This window comes from Nelumbo lutea, chromosome 2, assembly GCF_056320005.1.
Source record: "Nelumbo lutea isolate HS-2025 chromosome 2, American lotus-T2T, whole genome shotgun sequence".
Taxonomy (NCBI): domain Eukaryota; kingdom Viridiplantae; phylum Streptophyta; class Magnoliopsida; order Proteales; family Nelumbonaceae; genus Nelumbo; species Nelumbo lutea.
The window spans coordinates 36,396,971-36,423,750 of NC_142685.1; the positions used below are offsets into that span (position 1 = coordinate 36,396,971).

The 26,780-nt window shown below is 39.1% G+C and overlaps 1 protein-coding gene across 1 annotated transcript; it reads left to right on the plus strand.

Annotated features, from left to right (window-relative positions):
• The first annotated feature begins 829 nt into the window (after positions 1-829).
• On the plus strand, positions 830-25,928 carry PGR7 (proton gradient regulation 7). Its single transcript, XM_088972485.1, has 5 exons — positions 830-1,439; positions 1,690-1,770; positions 3,223-3,327; positions 3,544-3,693; positions 25,448-25,928. The coding sequence occupies exons 1-5, from the start codon at positions 1,014-1,016 to the stop codon at positions 25,694-25,696; spliced, it is 1,011 nt and encodes a 336-aa protein (XP_088828611.1). The 5' UTR covers positions 830-1,013; the 3' UTR covers positions 25,697-25,928.
• The last annotated feature ends 852 nt before the right edge of the window (positions 25,929-26,780 follow it).

Genomic DNA, 26,780 nt, shown 5'->3' on the forward strand with positions numbered 1-26,780 from the left:
TATTAATGACATCATGAAATTATCCATTTGACCCAAATGTTTGAACTACTTACCCACCACCTAGATGAAAAATATGATTTCATTTTTATGTTTATTTTTAAAATATAAAATTTCCTTTTATTAATAATTATTGTGTATGAATTTATTATTATAATGATGATATATAAAAGTATAAATGTTGGATTCAGTGAGAGAGAATGTGATTTATTTAATGACTTAAATGTGAGACTTAATGAGAGGTAATTGAATGTGCTTAATGGTATTATTTTAATTACATTTTATGTCTTTTCAATGAAGATGAACTAAATTCAAGAGAATGGACATTTCAATAAAGAAAATTTTCAACACTTTTATAAATTATATATATATAATTATTTGATTATTGATCGTATGACTGAAACTCCATAAAGATCATGGTTCTTTTTTTTGACACCATAATCCTTTTTCATTTTAGTGACAGCATCACAATAATAAGGTCGGTGGTAACTAGCGGGATGCATAGATATAGATATTTGAGTATAGATTTTCTTTACAATGAGTTCACAAAATGATTAAGGACAGTTTAGGGCTTTAGAAATGTTTTTGGACAGGTAAATACGCAAACAACACTCACATAGCCATAAGTATCAAACGGCGGAAGGGGTTACGTTTGAGCTTTGAGGGTTAACCGTTAACTAGTTAAGTGTCACTATTATTGGGCCTGGGCGTTCAATTGCACCCCAAAGCCCATTATCCAGCCCCTAGATACTGCAAAATGTCAACTTACAGTGATTCCAGATCAGCAGCATTGAACTCTCGAAACAACTTAATATGGTACATAGAAAGACATAGAGTAGGGCTTATTTATGATTATCATCTTCGTCTGATTCTAAATTTCTTTTCTGTCAGAAGGCGAAGCTCTGGTTCTTCTCTGCTCTCCTTCCTTAGTCTGATCTAATTACATTCAGTTCTTTCCGATATATGTAAGCAATTGAAAAAGTCTAGTGAAACCCATTTCGTTTCAGTGTCGCCAGATGGTGCTTCACACGCAAACTTTTGCACTAAATTCACTTCCCTCCATCTTCCCTACTTCTCCCTTCTGCAGAAATATCTCTTTCTTTTCTACTTTCTCTTCAATTGAACCCATTATGAGGTCCACTTTGAGTCTTACAGAGAAAAATCCATTTCTCAAATCCTCGTATCAGCCTCTGAAATGCTCGCTTTCTGTAGTTTCAGAGCCCATCCAGAAGGATTTGCAGAAAAAGCCATCTCCAGCTGAAGTTTCTCGGACAATAATGGAGCTTACCTCTGTAGGTACCCTTTCTACTCTAACCCAAGAAGGTTTTCCTCTTGGCATTGGTGTTTGCTTCGTTGTAGACCCGGAAGGTACTCCTATCTTGTGTTTGAATGCTGCAAACAGACAGTTCTCCTTAGACAGGAGGTCTAGTCTTCATGTACAGGTAATCCACTTCAGAGCGTTTCAATTTTCAGTTTCCTAGAGTAAATTTTCTGATTTAATTTCTCTGAAAATGGTTCAACTTTATTGTTTCATCATTTGGGGCTTGCTTTGGAACTTTTGGATTTAAATCCACACAATATGCTTGAGTTTGATGCTTAAATACTCTCTTTCACAAGCCAAAGTATTTCAAAATAGGCCTCATACGATACGTTTACGGTATGTTGCTTTGCAAATTTGTACGCTTTAAACAGTTGGAACAGTGCCGAACACGGTCACCACAGTGTACACTACAAGGCAGCCTCGACAAACCAGAAGATAGAATGATTTTGAAGGTAAATTCTTTTCTTCCTCTATGCAGGTTTTCCAAACACTATAGGTTTTGGTATTATTTTGTTACCATTTCAAGCGTAGTCTGCAGATTGTGATTAAATTCTACAACTCAGAAAACAGTTGTCACTTTAAGCAATTTTGTCATTGAATTGATATCACTGTCTTATTTTTTGAAGAATAAATAAAAAGGATTTCATTAAAATAAAAGGAAGTGTAATCTAAGCAGGTGTCAAGGTGACACCTCAAAAAACTACTCTACACAGAACTGGTCAACATTACATCTTTGAATCTCCAGAACACCCCACAAACTGTCCCCAAAGGCTGCTTAAATGACCTGAGCAATATCTGGAGGGACTAAGACCCAATCAGACACTAGTTTATCACCCGAAGCCACTAACAAATCAATGACTTGGACTTATTTTCAATTTTTCCTCTTATTCCAAATGATCCAAGTTTCTGCAAATGGAATGAAGCTCCAAACGATTCTTTCCTTCCTAAACACCCCTGGATCCCATAGTATGACCAGCCACCCAACAACCCTTCGGCCTTTAGATCCAACCATTCTCCACTGTTCACTCCCCTGATTTCTTCCTTCATGCCCACATCAAAATTTATCTTTGATTAACTAATAAGTAAAAATGGGACAGTAACCCTTCCATAATTTATCTTCTTGGTGGGGAGGGAACCTCTCCCTCCTTTATTATTATTATTATTATTATTATTATTTTTGATAAATGATCTCCCTCCTTTATTTTCTTTATCAATAAAATTGCATCTTTCAAAATAAAAAAAAAAAGAAAACAATATGTCTCATAGGTCATCATACTTCATACCCTATTTTTATGTCCATTTGAGCATGTTTTCTCCATCTTTCAATGTTTAGTGGCCACAACATGTCCATTTGAAGATAGAGAGTGATAAGGGATGAGAATGGAACCATGTGTGCTACGCATTCAGGTCCAATAGGAGAAGGTGATTCAGTGAGGGCAGAAGCTCTGGCAGTAGTATTTGGAGTGCAGAAAGCTAAAGAAATGGGGGTGGAGATGTTGATGATTGAAGGTGATTCAAAGGTGGTAGTTGGCTGGTTAATAGAGGAAAAGAATGCGGTGTGGAATTCTAGAAATGAATTAAGATGGTTCAAATGGTTCTCAAAATACATTCAAACACAAAGCGGATGTGTATGAAGATCTGCAAACTGTTTGGCTAAGCAAGGGGTTAATAGACAGCAAATGTTCTGGGTTCAAATTTAAAAAGGGTAGTGGTGAAAGATTGTAGTAGTATCTATTCTCTTTTTCTTGTTTTCACAATCTCTTGTTGTAATTCTTTTATAAAAAATGTTCATTGAAGATAAGTTGTTGGTATCTCTACACATTTGAAGACAAGTAATAAAAAACATTACATTTAATATTATCTTTTACCTCGGGATGTTCAAAAGTTGCCTATTTTGCTTTCAGAAGCTTCAATCATTATGGGAAAAGAGGTTTGGGGAGAAAGTTGACGAGGATCTTGTCTACATGGTTTCTGTGGAAAGGGTGCTTCAGATGGAAGATTTTATGGAGGTAAGGTGGCTGTTTCTGTGAAGTTACTAGTAAGTTGCGATATTGAGACTTTATGTTGAATAAATGACCTATTGTTTTTTATTACTCTTTGTTCTATGTTTAATAAAGATAATTATACACTCTGAAGCCTTTCTTCTGTTCAGTACTAGCCTCATCTTTGGAACATAGTTGACTCTGTTGTGAAAAGAAAATTGTTATGTTCAATGTGCATTTCAGGGTGGTGCATGGGTTACTGCATCAGAATATAGAAATGCAGATCCTGATCCACTCAGGGATGTCGCAGAAAAGATTGTAGATGAGATAAACAGTGAACACATGGATGATATTCATCGCTTTTGCAATATTTATGTGGAATTGGAATTCCAGGTATGCATCCTGTATTACTTTATCTAGTTACATTGGAACTGTTGCTAGATTTGCTTAATGCATGAAGGTTCCTTTAAGAATGGTTGTGAGAAAGAACGTGGTACATATTTGGCTTGCTAGGAGTAAGCACCTCGAAGATGTACTAAGTTGAAGTTTGATAAAAGAAAACAACATTTAGCATTAAATCTGTTGCATTCTGTTGGAAATCAGAAACCATTACCGAATGTTGGTCCCAGTTATCTAAAATCTGGGAAGGGGTGGAATGGTTACATAACAAACCTTTGGCTTTTTTCCCTCACAAAGTGGCTGCTCTCAGACTTGGACCCACATTCTCATGCCAGTCAGCCTGAGGTTTTACCATTATACCAAGCAATGATCCCTTGCAAATCCATCAACATTGATAAATAATTGCAAAATCACAAGCAATATTGATAAACTGCATAGTTAGGAATGACCACTAGCTCTTTATTTGTTCCTTTTTTTTACCATATAGGGGCATTAATCAGTGGCCTATTCCCCTGTAAATTTACCAAGCTTACCATCTATCTGAATGGATGCCTAGAAGTTAGAAGTCACTTTGTAAATTTTGTAAGAGGTCCTTTCTTGCATAATTTACAATTATTAAAAGGTTTCTAGAATCAGGGATTGAATGGGAGCCTAATGTTTATTGCTAGATCACTCACATTTGAAGAAGCTAGTTGCTTGGACTCCAACCAGAAGGAGAACTGAAGAAATTACCAAGCATGTCATTTGAATCAGGGTATACATGTAACACATCCAACCATGTTTAGACACATTGATGATGATAACATGAGAAACCTTATTACTTATTTATCCATGGCAGTGCTAAAGTCACATGATTCCAATGTGATCTGACTCTGAGAGAGCTGTGGCCTAAATATGAACAGTTACAGTTCCAATAATTACTATTCTTTAGTTATTTAATTTTTCTAACTAGAGTTTTCTTCAGTTTAGGATTCATTTTGATAGGAATCTTTATCATCATCATCATCCAAGCTTTGTTCCATCTATATGGGATCAGCTACATCAATCTGTTTCTGTTCTGTTCAGTGCATTATCCATCATTAAGTTATGATCCCTTAAGTATCATAAATGGTATTAATTTAAAAAATTCATATTGAAGTTGTAGGGGGTTAAGTCTATTTTGTTTGAGTAAAAAAATTGTCCACTTTAGATGGTTTCTGAGATCTTTTATTAATTTTAACTCTTTCTATCTATGGGTTTGTTTTGAAATTCTTTAAGAGTCAAAAACTGTGATAAAATGGTTGCAAAAAGGGGAAGGAGTGACCTGGAAGCTGAAGAATGATTTCAGAAGGTTCAAATGGATGTCAAGAAATATGTCTATTCAGGTGGGTTGGGTTAGGAAATCGGCCAACAGCTTGGCTGATAGCTTAGCAAAGCAAGGGGTTCAAAGAACAGATATGTTTTGGGCACATTTGAAATTCTGTCCTGGGTCAGCTTCTATGCTGATTTCTTTGTAACTTCTTGTTGTACATTAAAGCATTTTAATTAATGAAAATTTTCAGAGTTACTGATCAAAAAAAAAAAAAAAATTCTTTAAGAGTCCCAAAAATAGAAATTAAGGCTGTATAAAGTCATAATTTGTCTGTAATAGTAAGGTTACAAACATTGGAATAAATGTTTTTGCCATTTGCTATTTGTTGTTGATTCCATATGTCATGTTGGCTTTTGTCATTTTATCTTCTAATTTTCTCTTTCATACTTTTTTCTATCCTTTCAATACAATTTATTTATTTACCTTCAATCTTATTCATCAACTGAACAACCCTACATTTTGATTCTTGATGCCTTGTACTACTACCATAATATGAATTTTCCTAATTTAGTTATTGCATTGTGTGAGTCTAGAGGGAAAGGCACTACAGTGGTGAATGGTCTACCGGAAAGACGGTAGATGGTCTTGTGGGAGAGGATCCAAGGAGATTGAGAGAAAGGTCATAGTGGAAGAATTTTCAGATTTCAGATATGAGATCTGGGAAAGAGGCTCTAGGTGAGAAGAAGGGAATTCTTAGGTCATAGAGTGGCAAAGCTTACACAAGGGTTCAATATTGGCCATAGAGAACACAACCTCCCTTATCTCTTCCAAATCAAAGTTCCTTTCCAGCCAGCTAGCCAGGTCAGGGTTCAATCTTGGCCACTCTAACCCTTTCACTCTAAACCCGACATCCCCCTGTTGCTTGTAAACTACCCTAAAGTGACTCATGAAAGCATTGACAATCTCATCTTGATTTTCCACTATTTCACCGTTGACCTCTAGTTTCCCCACAATGTTCTTCCTTCTTCTTCTATTAGCAAGTGCATGGAAAAACTTAGTGTTAGTGTAGGGGTATTTCTGTCTTTATACCTTGATTGATGTTGCTGATCTGTAATGTTGTGTTGAAACATGTGCTCTTAACTTAAGTAAGGGCACATTTTAGTTATGTTTTAATAATAATATAAATACTTACTGGCCGACTGGGAGAAGTTATGTTGACTCTTTTAGTTCGAACCAGAATTCTCTCTTCTCTCTTTCTCTCTTTCTCTCTTTCTTTATCACTTTTTCTTCTTCTACATAACTGAACTCAGTCAGGCCGAACTCTAAGGCAGACCTGAATTTTAACATGGTATCGGAGCTAGGTTAAATCTGCCTAGATTTCTGTTTGCCTAGGGTTCATTCTCTGCGCACCCTATCTAGGGTTTTCCTCTTTTTTTCTGTGTTCGATTGGAGATAAGGGAAAGGGCTGAAAAGGAGTGATCACCCTCATCCCTTGGGGGTCTCTATGCCTCCAGTCAGGTCGTATGTGGTCAGTTGCTGTGATTTCTGACATCGCCCTTTCCTAGTAGAGGAAGAATAGAGGGCCGAACTGTGTGTAGCTGTTGTGTGTGAAGCGGCTGTTGTGTGTGGACTGCTTTCCTGCTTGCATGGGTGTTACTTCAGCGATTAGGTAAGAGATTTCAGCGCATGATATCTGTTATGGATTAAATAGGAGGTGTGTTTCAGACCATTTGCTAGGGTTTCGGCTAGTAAGTGCTAGGGTTTATGCTAGTTTCTTTGTGCATTTTGAAGGAAGAGATATGATCATATAGTGGTGAGATTTCAGGTAGTTGTAGGAGTAGGGTTTGTGGTGTGAGCACATTTTTCAGCAACAAGTGTTGAAATCAGTGTGACAGGTGTGATTTAGGGTTTGTGGTGTAAAGAGCACACATTCCAGCAACAATTAGTGCTGCAATCAGTGTGACGGGTGTGACCTAGTGGTGTGTAGTGTGCAGATCTCAGCGATAATAGAATTCAGCAAGTGTGCAGAATTGGCGATAACATAATGGGAGACAGTAATGATTATAAACCTAGTGTGATGGTGCCTACAGACTACCTGAATGTTCAGATGACCTCCATTAAGTTAAATGGAGAGAATTATGTGCCTTGGGCTAAATCCGTTGAAGTCTTTCTGAAGGCAAAGAAGAAGGTAAAACACATCAGAGAGGAGAAACCCTCTTCTGACTCTCACGAGTATGAAGACTGGGAGCAAGAGGACGCTCAGATCATCACATGGTTGTGGAACAGTATGGAACCCAGGATTAGTGTGAATTTCATGTTCCTTGATACTGCCAAAGATGTGTGGGACCATGCGAAGAAATTGTATTTAGGGCAGGACAATACAACATGAGTTTATCAGCTTTATCAAGAGTACTTTAATCTGCAATAGGGCAATCAGAGTCTTGAGGAGTACTATGCCAACATGAGGAGCATACGTAATGAGTTGAATGTCTATCATCCTCTCACTTCTAATGTCAAGATTCAGCAACAACAGAGAGAGCAGCTTGATGTGACTAGATTTTTGGCAGGACTAAAGTCTGAATATGAACCAGTACGGGCTCAGATATTAGAGGGATCAGCTCTTCCGTCCCTAGAAGAGGTATTTGCTCGATTTCGGAGGATTTCTATCGTATCTACTGAGAACTCTAATATCTCAGATAGATCTGCCTTTGCTGCATCGAGAGGCTGTGGTGGTAGAGGTGGAGCTTGGGGAGCTCAGTCTGGCCATGGTGTTGGTAGTGGTTCTGCATATGGCCGAAGTGGCAATGGTGGGTCTACTTATAATCATGGTAGTGGTCGTACTGGGAGCAGCGATTCAGGGGGAGCCCGTGGTAGAGGACGTAGCTCAGGCCCGAGGAAGTGCACTCATTGTGGTATGGATGGATATACCATCAACTATTGTTATGATTTACATGGTCCTCCCTCAACCTGGGTCAATCATGCCGCGACCGGTGACTCAAGTTCCAGCTTTAGACAGGAGAATCATTCATCTGACCGGTTGCCTCCTATATCCACAGATGGTCCCATGAAGGAGATGGTGAGTGTTCCCCGTGATGAATATGAGAGGTTTATCCAATCACAGCAGAACACGACGACTTTTGCTCACTCAGGTATGGCTTGTCTGGCATCTACACCCAATCCGTAGATCATTGACTCTGGAGCCTCCGATCACATGACTGGAACTCTAAGTGTGTTTTCCTCCATATCTCATTGCTCAACATCACAATCTGTCACCCTTGCTAATGGTTCCACATCCTCAATTTGTGGTGTTGGTAATGTTGACCTAGATCCTGTATCCCTCTCATCAGTTCTGTGTGTTCCTAAATTGCCTTTTAACCTTATGTCTGTTAGTAAGCTGACCAAATCACTTAACTGCTCCATTACCTTTTATCCTTCTATGTGTGTCTTTCAGGATCTCAAGACGGGGATGAAGATTGGTGGAGGGCATGAAGCAGGTGGACTGTATTATCTTGACGGTGGTGGTGGTAGAACTTCAACAGCTCTCCAGTCATCTCTTTCTCCTCTCCAGTGGCACTGCCGATTTGGTCATCCGTCGCTCAAAGTCTTGAAGTCCTTGGTTCTGTCCTTGAGTCAACTTTCTGTTTTGGATTGTGAGTCGTGTCAGTTTGGGAAACACCATCGTGTTCCCTTTAGTTCTAGGGTTGATAACCGTGTGTCGAGTCATTTTTCTTTAGTTCATTCAGATGTTTGGGGTCCTTATAAAGTAATGTCATATAATGGATACAGGTATTTTGTCATTTTTGTGGATGATTTTTCAAGGATGACGTGGCTCTATTTAATGAAAGAAAGAAGTGAATTGTTTACCATTTTTCAAAAATTTTATGCTGAAATTCGTAACCAATTTGGTACCCACATCAAAGTTTTTCGTTCTGATAATGGCCGCGAATATTTATCCTCATTAGACCTCGTGTACCTACACCCCACAACAAAACGGGGTGGCTGAGAGAAAGAATTGCCATCTCCTTGAAACAGCAAGATCCCTAATGCATCACATGCATGTTCCCAAACCTTTTTGGAGTGATGCAGTGCTTACCTCTTGTTTTCTGATTAATCGGGTGCCCACCTTCATCCTTGATGGTCAGTCTCCGTTTCAGGTCTTGTTTCCCTCTTTGTCTCCGTTCCCTCTTACGCCGAGAGTTTTTGGGTGTGTCTGTTTTGTCCATAATCTAGGTCCTAGGAACGACAAGTTTGATGCCTGTTCTCTCAAGTGCATCTTCCTTGGCTATTCTCGGACCCAGAAAGGGTATAGGTGTTACCATCCTGGTTCTCAACGGTCCTTTGTGTGTGCTGATGTCAGTTTCTTTGAGTCTACTCCGTTCTTTTTGGGGTCTGGTGATGCTTCTTCCTCCTCATCACCTCCTCCTCTTCCACTTCCCGTTGTCGATCCTCCTCCCTTTGTTCCAGTTGTGACCAAATCCTTGCCTCCGGTGCCACCACCTGTTGAACGCCCACATATCCGTCATGTGTATACACATTGCCCACGTGCACCAGCTATTACTACTCCGGCTACATCTCTGTCGACGGATCCGGCACCAAACCCCCACTTAGCATCTGAGATTGATCTACCCATTGCTTTGTGGAAAGGTAAACGTACTTGCACCCTTCATCCCATTTCTAATTATGTTTCTATTACTCACCTTTCCGCTTCCCATCGCCAGTTTGTTACCTTGTTATCATCAGTTATTGTTCCTAAAGATGTCCAGGAAGCCCTTGCCTCTCCAGGGTGGTGCCGTGCCATGGAAGAAGAACTCTCAGCCCTTCATCATAATCATACTTGGGACCTCGTTGCTCTTCATCCTAGGAAGCAAGCAATTGGTTGTAAGTGGGTTTATACGGTTAAGTATCTGCCTGATGGTAGTGTTGAACGCCTGAAAGTGCGATTAGTTGCAAAAGGGTATTCCCAAACCTATGGCATTGACTACATAGAGACCTTCTCACCGGTTGCTAAGATAGGGTCAGTTCGTGTTGTAATCTCTCTTGCATCCATGTATGAGTGGCCACTATATCAGCTTGATATCAAGAATGCCTTTTTGCATGGTGACTTACTCAAGGAGGTCTACATGGAGCAACTTCCAGGGTTTGTTGCTCAGGGGGAGGATGGTAAGGTGTGCAGACTAAGGAAGGCTATATATGGGCTTAAACAGTCTCCTCGAGCATGGTTTGGTAGGTTCAGTGAGGTGGTAAAGAAGTTTGGCATGAAACAGTGCAAAGTTGACCATTTTGTATTTAGTCATGACTCTCCGTGAGGAAAAATACTGTTGGTGGTGTATGTAGATGATATTGTTATTACTGGGAATGATAACATTGGTATTGATAGGATGAAGACTTATCTGCAGGATCACTTTCAGACAAAGGATCTGGGTAAACTGAAATACTTCTTGGGGATAGAGGTAGCGAGATCCAAGTATGGGATTAACCTGTGCCAGAGGAAGTATGTGCTTGATTTGCTGGAAGAAACAGGCTTGTTGGGTGCCAAACCAGCTGAAACACCCATGGACACAAATACCAAGCTAAGCAGTGATATGGGTGAAGAGTTTGAAGACCCTGGCAGATATCGACGACTTGTGGGCAAACTGAACTACCTAACCATTACCAGACCAGGCATCTCATTTGCAGTTAGTGTGGTAAGCCAGTTCATGCAAAAACCTCTGATTCCTCATTGGAATACGGTTCTAAGAATTGTGAAGTATCTAAAAGGGGCCCCGAGTCGCGGTCTGATATACGAGTGGGGGAAAACTTGAAATAGAAGGGTATTCTGATGCTGATTGGGCCGGTTCTATGTCTGATAGGCGGTCTACTACAGGCTATTGCACGTTTCTGGGAGGTAACCTGGTGATATGGAAAAGTAAGAAGCAGACGGTTGTGGCAAGAAGCAGTGCAGAAGCAGAATATAGGGCTATAGCGCATACCGCTTGTGAAATAGTGTGGCTAAGGAACCTTCTACAGGAAGTAGGGTACAACATTAACACTCCAATGAAGCTCTATTGTGATAATCAGGCTGCAATTCATATCTCTTCTAATCCAGTGTTTCATGAAAGAACCAAGCACATTGAGGTTGACTGTCACTTTGTGAGGGAGAAGGTGCTGAATGGAGAGCTAGACACTACACATGTTAATATAGGAAATCAGTGGGCTGACTTATTTACAAAAGGCTTGAGTCGGGGAAGAGTGGACTACATATGTAAGTATATGATATATACTCACTAGCTTGAGGGGGAGTGTTAGCATAGGGGTATTTCTGTCTTTATACCTTGATTGATGTTGCTGATCTGCAATGTTGTGTTAAAACATGTGCTCTTAACTTAAGCAAGGGCACATATGTCTTTTCATTTATGTTTTAATAATAATATAAATACTTATTGGCCGATTGGGAGAAGTTATGTTGACTCTTTCAGTTCGAACCAGAATTCTCTCTTCTCTCTTTCTCTCTTTCTCTCTTTCTTTATCACTTTTTCTTCTTCTACATAACTGAACTCAGTCAGGCCGAACTCTAAGGCAGACCTGAATTATAACACTTTGTTTTGCCATCCCCCTCTCTAATCCATTTGTGTCTTGATTTCTGTCTCCAACACATCTCTAAGGACTACCTCTTCCAACTCTTTTTCAGGGACCACCTTGAGTTCCTCTTTTCTTCCGATAGCAAACCCTGCCCGCCCTTCTCATCCAGATTTTCAATTTGGGATATAATGCTTAATTTCCTTTCCTCTACTCTCCCTAAATACTCCCTATTCCACTGTTTGATGTTTTCTTTTAACCTCTAGATTTTCCTATGGAATTTGACTCCCTTCCAATGGACTCCCACCACTTCTTCATTCCACCATTCTTCAACCTTATGAATGAAATCTGGATGTGTTAGCCACATATTTTCAAATTTGAAAGGCTTGGGTCCACTCACAAAGTCCTTTGTTCCAATGCTGATCGGCCAGTGGTCTGAGGTGACTCTTGGCAAGGCTCTAGCTAACAACCCTGTCCAATGGTCTCTCCACTTTGAGTTAAAAAGGAACCTATCCAACTTAGAACACCTTGGGGGGATTGTAAATTGGACCAAGTGTACAGTCTGCTGGAGGGGCAATTCTGACAGCTCACACCCATTAATAAACTCATTAAACTTCCTCATGCTACTTGTGGTCACTTGGGAGGGATTGTTGGTTTCATTTGTAAATCTAACCACATTAAAATCACCACCTAAGCACCAAAGACCCGCCCACAAACCCCTAATATCAGAGAGTTCTTCCCACATTTCACTTCTTTCCCCAGGACCATAGACATTTGTCAATACCCAAGTAAACTCTTCTCCCACACTCTTAAATTTCAATGAGACTGAGAACCGACCTACTAACTCTTCCAGTGGCTCCACTACCTCTTGTCTCCAAATTGTCACTATTACCCCCTGATGCCCCCCATGAAGGAGAAAAAGACCAGCCTAATTCTCTAGAGCTCCACACACTTCTCACCTACCTTCTATCCCAATCTACCACTTTTGTTTCCTGGAGCAGCACTATGTCTGGGTTTTCTTTTCTGATCAAGTCTTTTATTACCCTTCTTTTCCTAGCCATACCCAATCCTCTAACATTCCAGCTTATTACCTTCATAGCAACACTTCTAAAACCACCCTTACTCTATCAACCCTTACTTAGTGCCTTTCCTTCTTTCCCCCCAGCACTAAACTCTAAATCTGCAGCCACATCTGATTTTAATCTCTCAAACTCTGACAGCTTTCTTTTCCTTTGACAATCCTTCTTTTTTCCATTCTTTTTGCCATAGACTTTCATGTTTTCTACCTATTTAATTTTCAGGCCTAGCTCTCCTGTCACTTCATCCATCGGTTTCTTCCCGATCCCCATTCCCTTCTCATTTCTCTAGATCCCTTCTTGTAAATCCTTATTTTCCTCAATATTTCCTCCTATCTTCTTTCTTGTAAGGACCTCAAAGGATTTGCATACCTGACTTTTTGCCTCTCTTACATTTTTCTTCTTCTTCTCTTCTGTCCTCTGTCCTCTTTCCCTTTCTCTCTCTCTCCCGTAATTCTCTTCTTCGATAGTATGGTATCAGAGCAGGACGGTGAGCTCTAGGATTGTTCCTCTGATCGTGGTCTTTTTTTTTTCTCTTTTTCCTGGACTGAGAATGGAAGGAACAACCTTTGCACAGGTCTGAGAACTCCACACTTGCTTCTCTCTTCTTCTATCTTGGCTTAGGCATCAGGAATCAATACTGGAATCTATGGATGGTTAGTTTGAAGTAATTTAAGAGGTCTATGCCTTCCTTTTTTATTAAATATTACAACTTTTAGATTGGTGACCTATGGAATCCTACTTGGATTGAACAGGGACAAGTTCTGTACCACTTGTAACCCTAATTCTTGGTTGTAAAACAAAGAACAGTCCAGTTTTGAAGAGGGGAAGATTACTTTGGAAGTGCACAAGAGCTGCAGTGGTCTGAACATTGTGGGAAGAAAGAAACAAGAGAATCTTCGAGGAAAAAAAAAGAAGTAAAGAGACTCTGATTGAAATGATTATGGTAAAGGTGACACATTTTGTGAAGACAACAATCCTGTTTCTTGACTTCACTTTTGATGACACTATCAGACAGTGGGGTACAATTGCTGCAGCATCTTCAGCAAAAAGGAAACAAATGGTAAAATGGGTGATTTTTTTCAAGTTGAATTTTGATGGGAGCTGTCTTGGCAATCCGGGTGCTGCTGGAATGGGAGGAGTAACAAGTGTAGAGTTAGTTGATAGACTATTAGTGTGTGTGTGGTCCCAGCCCCACACCTGTTTATTTCTTTATGTTACAGTTATGGTAGTTGGGCCGGCTGGGCCTTTTTTATTTTCTTTTGTTTTAAGTAGGGGTATTAAAGTAACTCTACTTCTTGTAAAGTCACAGATATAAATAAGATTTAGTGGGGTGGCCAGAATAATCCAACCACACCCTTTCTCTTCTTTCTTCTCTCTTCTTCTTCTCTTCAAACCTAGGTTGACTTATCTTCTTCTTTCTAAATTACATCAGAAAACACATTCTTTTTCTGCTTCTTTTATTCAAGTTGGTATCCGAGCAAGGCGAAGAAAGATTAGGGTTCTCATGTGAGCTTGATCTGGTCGGCTACATGGGAACTCTTTAGAACTGGATTTTCTGCAGTAGTGCCTGGTTCTTGGAGGTTGCTGGAGTATTGGAGACTGCCTAAGGAATTGAAAGATTCTTGGAGATTGCCTGGTGACCAGGAAGAATCAGAGAAATCAGGTAAGACCAAGATTAGGGTTTCAATTGAGGTGACGACCAGTGTTCTTCTGAGAAAGGTACAATCTTTAGTAAGGCCGATCTTGGTTAGAAGTAGTTTAAGCCTCTCTATAAGTAGTGGCTGATAAACCTTTGTATCCCCTGCTGTTTTCTCCTTTTTAAAAACCATACGATCAGTCATTTGGGACTCAAAGACTGGTTTTTTAGACTGATGATGAACTGGGGAGTTGATTGTTGACTGTGGATGCTTTCTTGGAAGGTGACTATTGGCTGACACTGAGTTTTTGGTGACTGTTCCTAGCTGTGAATAAATTCTGGGTTGTTTTTTCTTTCAATTCCTTGGGGTTTCAGCATAAAAGAAGTTTCTTTTGGGTTATTTTCTTGGAAGTCTTGACTTGTTAGTGCTCTACATAGAATGCAGAAGGCTGGAAGTGAGTTAAAAACTCAAGGGGAAGGATTTTTAGGGACTGGTAGCATGACTGAAAATTCTTTTCAGGTTGTCACTGTTAGGTTTGATGAAACCAATTACTTGGAATGGGCCCAATCAGCAATGATGACCATTGGAGGTAGAGGTAAATTAGGTTATGTGACTGGAGACACAAAGAAGCCAGCCAAGGATGACATATCACATCCCAAATGGCTTCAAGAGAACTATTTGGTGATGACTTGGCTATGCAACACAATGCAGCCTCACATTAGCCGAAACTATTTATGGGCAAAAACAACCAAGGAGATTTGTGACAACATGAAGGAGACATACTCCCAACCTCTTAATGTTGCTATATGAGCTGAAGTGTGAAGTGAATAATCTCAAGCAAGGGGAGAAGCCAATCTCAGTGTACTTTGCTATTCTGAAATCCCTATGGCATGAAATTGATCACTTCAAAACTATTGAGTGGAAAAGTCAGAGGGATGCAACAACATATATAAAGCTGATTGAAACAAATAGAGTGTTTGAGTTCTTAGCTGGTCTAAACTTAGATTTTGACATTGTAAGACAACAATTTCGTAATAGGGAGAGTGTGATGTTATCTCAAGCCTACTCATTGGTTCACAGTGTAACATTATGTTACCATTTCAGCCTATGGAATCAACCTTAGCAATAACAAAATCTAAGGTTGGAGGGGAGAAGAAAAGTGAAATGAAGAAGGAAGATAAAAGAGACATTTTTTGTGATCATTGTAAGAAGCCAAAACATACCAGGGACACTTGTTGGAAGTTGCATCCCCACTTGATGCTAGTGAGACTTAGAAACAAGAAGGGAAGTGCTAATGTGGCAGTTAATAGAGATAGTGCATCCACTTCTAGCACAAGGACCACATCCTTAGATGCCTTAGTTGCTATCTGGGCTACCTTGACAAAATTAGAGAATGAAGTTGGTATTTCTGGGTCATCATCTCAACCTTTAGTTACTACATCTGTTAATCCTACTTCGTCATTTTCTCACTTAGGTACAAGAGCTACAACATTTCATATTTCAGCCCCAAGTAACACCTAGACCCTTCTAGGTGATAGATTCAGGTGCTTCTAACCATATGACCAGTTTATCCACCTTGTTTACCACCTATTGTCTATCCTCTAGCAGAGACAAAGTATCCATTGTTGATGGCTCCCTTGTTCCTATTTCCGGCAAGTGAGACATCAGACTGTTTGATGCCATCTCCCTATCCTCAGTTTTGCATGTCCTTAAGGTTAGTGGTAACTTGCTTTCAGTTAGTAGTATTGCTAAGAATCAAAACTGTTCAGTGACCTTTTTCCTTGGTCGTGTTTTCAAGATCTGGAAACGAGGAAGGTGATTGGGATTGGCCATGAGACGAATGGAGTTTACCTGCTTGAGCATCCACAAGGGAAGGAGAGTGAAGTTGGGAGATTGTTTTTTTCTTACTCTTTGAGTCAGATTATGCTTTGGCATAACCGATTAGGTCATTTGTCTTTTGGGTCTTTGAAGAGTTTGTTTCCAAATTTGTTGGAGTTAGTCCAATTGTTTAGTTTGAGGTGTGAAAGCTGTGAAGTTGCAAAACATTATAGATCAACTTATTCTTTGAGCAATAAAAGAAGCAAACTTTCTTTGAAATTATGCATACAGATATTTGGGGGCCATATCATATTCCTGCTGGGGGGGTATAGATACTTTTTGTTATTTGTTGATGATTATACTTGTTTCTCGTGGGTTTACCTTATGCATTCTTGAGATGAGGTCCCCTCTTTGACCCAAGCTTTTCATCAGATGGTTTTGACCCAATTTGAAATTAGGATCAAAACTCTTAGATCCGATAATGCCAAGGAGTACTTTGCAAAACCCTTGGCATCATATCTCCTAGATCATGGAGTCATTCATCAGAGCACTTGTCCCCGTACAGTTCAGCAGAATGGGGTTGTTGAGAGAAAAAATAGACATATATTGGAGGTAGCTAGAAGCATCATGTTCGACTCTAATGTTGCCATACGCTTATGGGGGGATAAAATCCATACAGTTGCTTACCTTATTAACAGAATTCCTTCGTGGGTTCTAGACATGAAAACACCATTCAATCTCCTATATCCAAACAAGGACTTGTTCACTATTTCCCTTAAAACTTTTGGGTGTACTTGTTTTGTTCAAATCCTTAGACCTCATCGCTCCAAATTTGATCCCAAAGTTGCTAAGTGTATTTTCCTTAGGTATTCACAAAAACAAAAGGGGTATTGTTGTTATGAGCTTGTTTCAGGGAGGCGTTTTGTGTCCATGAATGATCCCAAAGCTGCTAAGTGTAGATCACACTCTCTTCTTTAAGAAGGCAGACTCCTCCTTGACCTTACTTGCTGCTTATGTGGATGACATTGTGGTGACAGGAAGTGATATTAGTGAGATTGACTCTCTTAAGCTGCACCTTCACAAGGAATTTGAAGTCAAGGACTTGGGGGGAATTGCGCTATTTCCTGGGAATTGAGGTATCTTGATCTAAGCATGACATTTTTATCTCTCAAAGAAAATATGTTCTTGACTTATTGGAAGAAATTGAAAAGTTAGGAATAAAACCTGCTGACACACCCATTGAGTTGAACCATAAAATAAGTGTAGAAGGTGGAGAACCTCTTGAGGACAGGGCTATGTATCTAAGGTTGGTTGGGAAACTTCTTTATTTGTGCCTAACACGATTAAATATTTCATACGTTGTCAGTGTTGTTAGTCAATACATGCATTCTCTTAAGACTACTCACCTTCTTGCGGTGGAAATGATACTTGTTTACTTGAAGAGATGCCCAGGGAGAGGCATACTCTTTAGGAATAGTGGTCACATGAAGATAAAGGTATATGCAAATGGTGATTGGGCTGGATGTATTGATGACAAAAGATCTACCTCTGGGTATTGTGCATTTGTAGGGGGAAGCCTTGTTTCTTGGAGAAGCAAGAAACAAAATGTTGTTGCTCGCTCCAGTGCTGAAGCTGAATATAGGTCCATGGCCAATGGTGTTGCAGAAATGTTATGGCTGAAATCTTTGCTTGATGAGTTGGGAATTGACTACGAGAAACCTCTAATGTTGTATTGTGATAATCAAGCTGCAACTAACACTGCCCACAATCCAACACAGCATGACAGGACTACATATCGAGATGGGCAGACATTTATCCGAGAGCGAGTTGCATCTCAAGAAGTGTGTCTTCCCTATTGCCTCAAATATGCAGTTAGCTGATCTCTTTACTAAAGCAGTCACAAAAATCAAGTTGGGGACTGATTTACGCAAGTTGGGAATGACGAATATCTACTCCCAACTTGAGGGGGAGTGTAGAGTTAGTTGATAGACTATTAGTGTGTGTGTGGTCCCAACCCCACACTTTGTGTGTGGTCCTAGCCCCACACATTATTTTATTGTTTATTTCTTTGTGTTACAATTATGGTAGTTGGGCCGGTTGGGCTTTTTTATTTTCTTTTGTTTTAAGTAGGAGTATTAGAGTAACTCTACTTCTTGTAAAGTCACAGATATAAATAAGATTTAGTGGGTTAGCCAAAATAATCCAATCGCACCCTTTCTCTTCTTTCTTCTCTTCTCTCTTCTCTCTTCTTCTTCTCTTCGAACCTAGGTTGACTTCTCTTATTCTTCCTTCTAAATTACATCAGAAAACACATTCTTTTTCTGATTCTTTTATTCAAGTAGAAAGTAGAAAAGTGCAAAATATCTGTTTTAATATAAAATCTGTGCAAGAAAGAGAGAAAGAAAGAAAAGAGAAGGTTTGTGCGGAGAAGAAAAGAGGAGAGAAATTGAAGAGAATGGGAAAAGCCAAAATTAGGTCTGGCCGCCCCTTTCATTAGCTCATAAATAAAAACTGAATACAGAGATAAGTATGCCCTTAGTAAGTCGGCTACTTGTAAAAACTAAGTAAACACTCTTAACTTATACATAAACTAATGGGCCTTGGGCTCAATAGCTCTCTAACTATGCTATGTAAATAAAACAAATGTGATCATAAGCTGGCTGAAAGATAGCGACAAAGCTCCATGATATTTCAGCAATGAGATTAAGAAATTTAAAAGATCTTCAAAAGACAGGTAGTTGATGTTGCAATTGATCCCTAGATCAGCTAACAGCTTAGCCAATCATTTTTCTAAGCAAGGGGTCATAGAGGGAATTGATTTTGGGCTCATTTGTAACTGTAAGATATAGTGTCCTATTGTCTTGAGATCATAAGGTAGCCGGGGCTACTCATATTATTGTGAGTCTTTCTTCTAATTAATAAAAGATTTTTCTGTTGCTGATAAAAAAAAAAACAAAGAAAAGTCCAGTTTTTGTATCGACTGAATGGTGTAGGGGAGTTTGAACTCCTTTGTGGATCAAAAGATCCCGAACCATATAAACTTTTGAATCTTTGTAGGTCATGAGGAATCCGGATCAGCCCTTCATAGAGCACTCCTCACGCTGACCTCACAGCATGTACCAGCCGCACAGCAGGAACATCTCCTGTACTTGAATGTTATTATTCATGGGAGATGTTCCCGATACACGGTGGGATGTGGCTGTGAGGAGAAGATCCCAATTCGGTCATGAGTGACCTGGTTTTGTCAGAAAATTGCTGCAGTTATTAATTGTTGATAGTTTGGGTGTCTTGTGGTAGCCTTGGAGTGATCTGTATGACCTGTACATGTAGTGCAGTAGCAGCAGCATTGTTTGGGTATGTGTTTTGCTGTATCCAAGAGGGAGTGGTTGTCTAAACCTGCTGTGGTTCCTATTACCTCTTTTGTGTGTGGACTGAAGTAAACAAATTATTGTCCTCTCTGGAGTTGTTATTTGTGGCTTCTAAAGACTCTGCAACATCAGGAACTACAGCTAATTAGGGTGGACTGAGCAGTGGTCATGATACCTTGAAATTTTCCATGACTATTACTCCCTTGGATCGTTGAAATTACTTGGCATGGTCTAAGGAGATGCGATTGTATATTACTGTTAAAGGCAAGGCAAGGTATATCAATGGGAAGGTAAAGAAACCTAAGTCAGGTGCCGTTGAATATGATAAGTGGGACCAAGATAATTGTATGATCATGTCATGGCTTCTAACATCCGTGCTACCTTTCGTTAAGTAGAACTTTATGTGGGCAAAGATAGAAAGAGAAATATGGGAGCACGCAAAGGCAATATATTTAGAACAGAGACACTATGCTAGGATTTATTAGTTGCAAGTAGAATCCTCCACATGTAAGCAGGGGGATAGGAGTTTGTCTTCCTATTTTTCAACCCTTACTCTAGTCTAGAAAGAGTTAGATCATTATTGTGAACAGGTTGATTAACCCTAGTTCAGTTCTAGGTCCGAAGTATGTAAGAAGAAGAAGAAGAAGAAGAAGAAGAAGAAGAAGAAGAAGAAGAAGAAGAAGAAGAACGAGGAGGAGGAGAAAGAGAGAAAGAGGAGAAGGATTCGGTCTAGAAGAGAAAAGTAATCTCCCCCAACGGACCCACTTTGTATTTATATTGTATATACTAAATTACAAAGATCAGTATTGTCCCTCATTAAGTATGGAACACATAACTTAAACTCAGACAAAATAGACTATTCAATCTCAATTAGATAGACAAAAGACCAAAATACCCTTGTACTGTCGACTCTAAGACTCCCCATCAAGCTGGAGAATATATGCCATATAGTCCCAGCTTGCCACATATGTAATCCACTGTGCCCCAAGATAGCCCCTTTGTAAACAGATCTGCCTACTGGTTTCCTAAACTCACATGAGTTATAGTTATCACTCCATCAATCGCTTTTTTTCTTACAAAGTGGCAGTTGACTTCAATATGCTTTGTTCTCTCATGGAAGACTGGATTGGAAGAAATGTGTACAACAACTTGATTATCACAGTATAACCTCATGGATCTGTCAATTGAGAACCCCATTTCTTGTAAGAGATTTGTCAGCCATACTAGTTCACATGTAGTATGAGCCATAGCCCTGTACTTAGCTTCTGTGCTGCTCCTTGCTACCACTGTTTGTTTCTTGCTCTTCCAAGTTACTAGATTGCCACCAAGGAAGGTACAACTGTAGTTGACCTTCGGTCTAATACATATCTGGCCCAATCAACATCTGTATCCCCTTCTATCTCAAGAGTTCCTCCACTTTTGTATAACAGACCACGACTTGAAGCACCCTTAGATACCTGACTATTCTTAGAACTGCTTCCCAATGTGGAACCCAAGGAAGTTGCATAAACTGACTCACCATACTTGCAGCAAATGATATATCTAGCCATGTGATAGTCAGATAGTTCAAGTTTCTCACCAACCTCCTGTACCTTCTAGGATCATCAAACTCTTCACCTACATCAAACTCAACTTAGCATTTGGTTCCGTTAGAATTAGTAGATCTTCTTGAAGGAAAGGAACTTGTGGAGTGCAAATGGGTGTTCTCTGTGAAGCACAAGGCAGATGGTACAATAGAGAGATATAAGGCTCGTTTGGTAGCAAAAGCTTTTACACAGGTGTATGGAATTGACTATGTAGAAACTTTTGCTCCAGTGGCAAAGATGAACTCCATTAGGGTTCTCCTCTCTTTGGTAGAAAATCTGGATTTGGAGCTCCATTAATTAGATGTCAAAAATGATTTCTTGAATGGTGGTTTGGAGGAGGAGGTGTACATGATCCAATCATTCGACTTTTGTGCTAAGGGCAGTGAACAAAAAGTTTGCAATTTGAAGAAGTCTTTGTATGGCCTAAAACAGTCACCAAGGGCTTGGTTTAGTAGATTTCACCAAGTTGTGCAGCAGATGGGTTTCAAACGATGCCAATTGACGACACACTGGAATGGGGAAAAACGACTACCTTGATTGTCTATATAGACAACATAGTTTTCACTAGTGATTGGGTCTCAGAGATATGGAGGTTGAAGGAGTTTTTAGCTACCTAGTTTGAGGTGAAGGATCTAGGACCATTATATTACTTCCTTGGGATTGAAGTTGCTTGCTCTCAATAAGGGATTTTCATCTCCCAAAGAAGTACATCCTAGTTCTCTTGAATGGCACAAGAAAGTTAGGAGCAAAACCAGTTGACACTCCTATACATGTAAATCATAGGTTGGGAGATTGTAAATAATAAACAATACCAAAGACTTGTGGGAAGGCTTCTCTACCTGTCTATGACTCGACCTGACATTACATATGCTGTGGAAGTCCTAAATCAATTCATGCTTGCACCCAAGGCAACACACTTAGAGGCAAGAGAGAAAGTACTTGAATACCTAAAGAAGTTTCTAGGGATGGGTCTCTTCTTCAAGAAGCATGGACATATGAAAATTGAACTGTTAAAGTTTATATTGATGTTGATTGGGCTGGTTCTGTGGATGATAGAAAATCCACTAGTGATTATTGTATTTTTGTGGGAGGAAATCTTGTTACTTGGAAAAGTAAGAAACAAAGTGTGGTAGCTAGTTCTATCACAGAAGCAGAGTACAGAGCCATGGCCCATGGAGTTGCTAAACTTCTATGGATTAAGAATCTGCCAGGTGAATTGGGTTTTTCTCTTGATGGTCCTATGCTACTCTATTGTGACAATAAAACTGTCATCAATATTGCAGTTTATCCTGTTCTCCATGATAGAACAAAGCACATTGAGTTGGATAAACATTTCATCAGGGAGAAATTAGATAAGGGTCTGCACTCCATATGCCAGTTCAAAAGAGCAACTTGCAGATGTTCCTTCGAAAGGTCTATAATGATCTTTGTGACAAGTTGGGGATGATCGATATCTATGCCCCAAATTTAGGGGGAGTGATGTAAATTTTCTTAGTATATGCCGCAAGGGCACTTTAGTCCTTCTATCTATCTATCTATTTCTTCTTCTTCTTTCCTTTCTTCCTTCTTCTCTCTCCCCTCATTCTCTTCTCTGATAATATTCTGGAAGGAAGATTAATGTGGTATTGTGAAGCGTTTATGATGATTTATAGGATTGCTAGGCAAAAGAATACCTTAGAGGGGGATATCTTGAAAGATCAAAAAAATAACATGAGGAGAAAAGGTTGATTTTTTTAACATAAGAAATCCAAAACAGAAGTTGCCAATGCTTGCTTGGAACTTTGTATTATATTTTGGGTCGGAGTTATATATCACTGAGGTGTTCCCAGCTAAGTTCTTTTTGGATGTAGAGATTGATGAAGGTTCTGTGTTTCCAAAGTTTTTGGGGTTCTCTAGAGCGTTAAAGTTTTTATATTTGGTGGTTCTGAACAAATACTGATGTTTGAGTAATTGATTCATTGAAACAAGCCTGTTCCTATGTCGGTGTACAAAGTGATTGAAGATATTTTCATCCTTATATTTTATTGATTTCAGAAAGTTCAAGACAGTTGTAAGGTGCCCTGAATCCTACCTTGTTTTTTGCAGGATAGTTCAATGCTCTTGTAAGGCATGCACAACTCAAGGATTTCTTTTTTGATAATTAAAAGAGAAAATAACTTTACAAAAAATCCATATCTACTGAGAGGTGCAAGGTGCAACCTCTCAGCAACTCAGGGATTAGTGGAATAGTGTTAAATTATAACCATAAAACCACTAAAATACAAACTGAAGCATCAAAAGACTTCTTCAATAGAGGCTACCAAACAAAACCCTTTGAATACTACTCAACAATGCCTTATTCTAAGTAAATGGGATTGGATAACGAATCTTGCTTCATCATTCCACTCTATTTTGGGCCATGTCCATGATTCTGTTGCAAGCCATCAAATCATTACCTCAATCCCTAATTCTTTAAATTCATTACCTCAACCAGTCAACCTATGTTCTTTTTGTCCTATCCTTAGATCTTTACCCTTCAGTTTGCACCCAGTCACTTCTATTGGTATATTACTTGGTGTACAAAGTACAATGGAACAACACTTAGCAAATAATAACCTGATATACTATTCATCACCTCAATCCATGTTCTTTTTGTCTTATCCTTAGATATTTACCCTTCAGTTTCACCCAATCACTTCTTAGTGATATGCTACTTGGTGAATGGAACAGGGCCTAGCAAATAGTAACCTGACTTGCTAAGACCAAAGGAACTGATGACAGTATACAAAAACAATTTAATTGAAACCCTGAGAGCAGCAAGGCACAGTGAAGCTATGTATATAGCTGTAAAGGCTAGAAAAATGTTGCCCATTAGCCCCAACAAATTTATAGTGTTCCACCACAGAAGAAACCTCAAACAGAAGAACCAAAAGCAAGCATTTCTGGATAATTATTTTTTCTTTTAACATTAATGAGACCTATCTGTGATATAGAATGTGGTTATTTTTCATCTATTATGGGGTAGACAGAAGTTTCTTGGAAAATCTGGACTTGTTAATCAAGGAAGAAAGAAAATACAAAAAGTTGGATTTGATGTTGGCTGGAGGTTGGTTAGACTTGATGGAAAAGAAAGCAATTTGTACTGTACCAGGGACCACATTCATATTAGCATGGTCTGCTCAATGATTCATTCATTCTTTCATTTTTTATCTAACCCAGTGAATGCACTCAAAAAGATATTGGAGAAACTTTGTATGATTAAGCTGATGCTGATGCTTGTTCTCTTAAAATCCTTCTAAATAAAGTTTTTAAGGAACATAACAAGTCCTGCAAATTTGTTTTACTGGTTAAATTAGGAAACTAGATGCAAATGGTGCTGAAAGTTGCACTTTTTTGGAGTATTCACTTGCTTTCTTAAAGAAAAGGTTGTTGAAGTGTGTGTTTCCTTTTTCTTGGAATCTTAGTTATTATTTCTGGTCATTGCAGCAAATGAACAACTCAAGGTTTTCTTTTTCTTACCATTTAAATGTTATTAAGATGACTTACTATTACAAAGTGAGACATCTCTATTTTTCCAGGGAATTTTGTTTACTTATCTATTCTATCATTAAATTTCTGGTAATCCCTTTTCTTTCCAGTTCATTGTCCTGATTAGAGTTTTTCTTTCTTTCTAACATGCACTCATCCATTGTAAACTATCAATTTGTGTAGTAAAAAATCATGAATCAAATAGTATATAATCTATTTCCATCTTGTATTGGAAATGTGTTTGACACCTTGTCCAATTGTTTCCTTTTCATTTCTCAGTACCACAATATAGAGTGGGAAATTACATTTTCTAGAAGTAGGAAATATGTGCTGCAACACTTAGGATTGGAGACCATGGTAATTAGACTTTCAAAAGTACCGCCAAACAGGGCCTTAGTTCACACTATTTGTCTTCAGTGCTTTGGAGTTGTGTACCATTGTAATTAGGCTCTATAATGGATTACTTTCAAGCCAGTCCAAAAATCTGATTGTGTGTATATATATCATATCCAGATTTCATCCAGTTTATTCTGTCCAATGTAATATGGATGGAATCAAAATACTTCCTGTTCTTGATAAAATCAAATGAGAGGTCTTGATGAAAGTTTAATCTACAGTCTTTCACACCTACCATCCAATTCTGTATTTACTGTAATTGGGTAGATCTGGATCATGGTCTGATCCATTCACAGCACTATAGTCTTTTGGATCTGATCCATTGTGAGAAAACAAAGATTATTTTTATTGGTCAAGTTTATTATACAAGTTAATACAAGGAAACTTATTTAGTTTTTTGTTGTTTTATTAGAAAGGATAGAAATGACTACTCTGAATGAACACGGGATATATAATTTATGTCCTTTGAACTATGTTCCTTGCCGTTCTTATTTGTTGTCTATGGTAACAGGTGAAAGAAGCAAAGATGATATGGGTTGACAGATTAGGTTTTGATGTGCATTTGAGCTCTGCTGAGGGAGAGACTTACGAGGTCCGTATCCCATTCCCTAGAGAAGTGACGGATGAGAAGGGGGCAAAATCGTCGTTCAATTGCATGTCCCAATTTGCTTGGGAAGTAGAGAAAAATTACAGTGCTCCTACCTTTGAGAAGGTGAAGCAGTTGAAGCATATCAGTTACAGTGGTTCTAAGATGGCATAAGAAGTTTTCTTGGCGGCAATGTACCATCTAATATATGTAGAGTCATTTTATGTCTTGTGTTGATTCACAGACTCTTCTGCAAAGCAAAAGAGTAACAAATAATTATCTAATTTGGTGATACTAGAGCAGTTGTGGTTCTCATTATTCCATATGCGAGTTTTGTAATAGATTCAACTGAGCAGTGAGGGATTGGATTGACATTCTGTGATTAATATAATTATAGTTCTGCTGAGATTGGATGATTCAATGCACGGAAAAACAAGGAAAAAAGTGATAATATTTTTTGTCCCCCATTGAGATCAGGCCCTGTTACCATAAGAAAAAGATCTGAATGCGACAGGACTATTCTCTGTTCAAAGGGTTAATGTAACCATGCATGTGGATCTTCCCTTTGGCTGGGGATTCTCTTGCTGCCTTGCCCAAGTCTGCAAATTCTTTTCTTGTATCAGCATTACTACTTAAACTGAGATTACGTGCCAATGAGCTTAAGAAGGAGATGCATATGGACATCTAAGAAGAAGATGCATGATACCTTCAATTCAGCTCTACAACGAGGACATTCAGTATTTGATATCATCCCTCACCTCCAGAGTCCATGTTTCACAACCAATGCCTCGGAAGGTATCTCCAAATAAAGTTTTAGATTTTCAAAGGAAAAATTTCCATGCCCATTATAAAAACCATATGGCACCGACTCATGGAGTTATAAATTCACTTGTTCGCAGGTCTCCAGGTAGGTGCATCATGGGCTAGGGCTTCAACATGGACCGGTCCAACTTGAACCTTAATAGACCCAACCCAAGCTTTTTCATGGATGGGCTTCAACTGTTGGCCTTTGGGATGGGCCTGGGTTTGGAGACATGAGTTTGACCAAGGTTCAAAATACTGATACAGGGTGATACGCCGGTAGGGCGTTTTGGCCTGTATCGGTGGTACTCTTTTTTTTTTTTTTTTCAGAACTGATTCAAAGGGGCCATAAGGACGCTCTATTCCTTGAACCACTTGTTGACCTGAAACACCCCCTGTAGGGTCATATCGGGAAGGCTCTAGTACGTGACAAAATTTTGATCCTTGAGTTTGACCC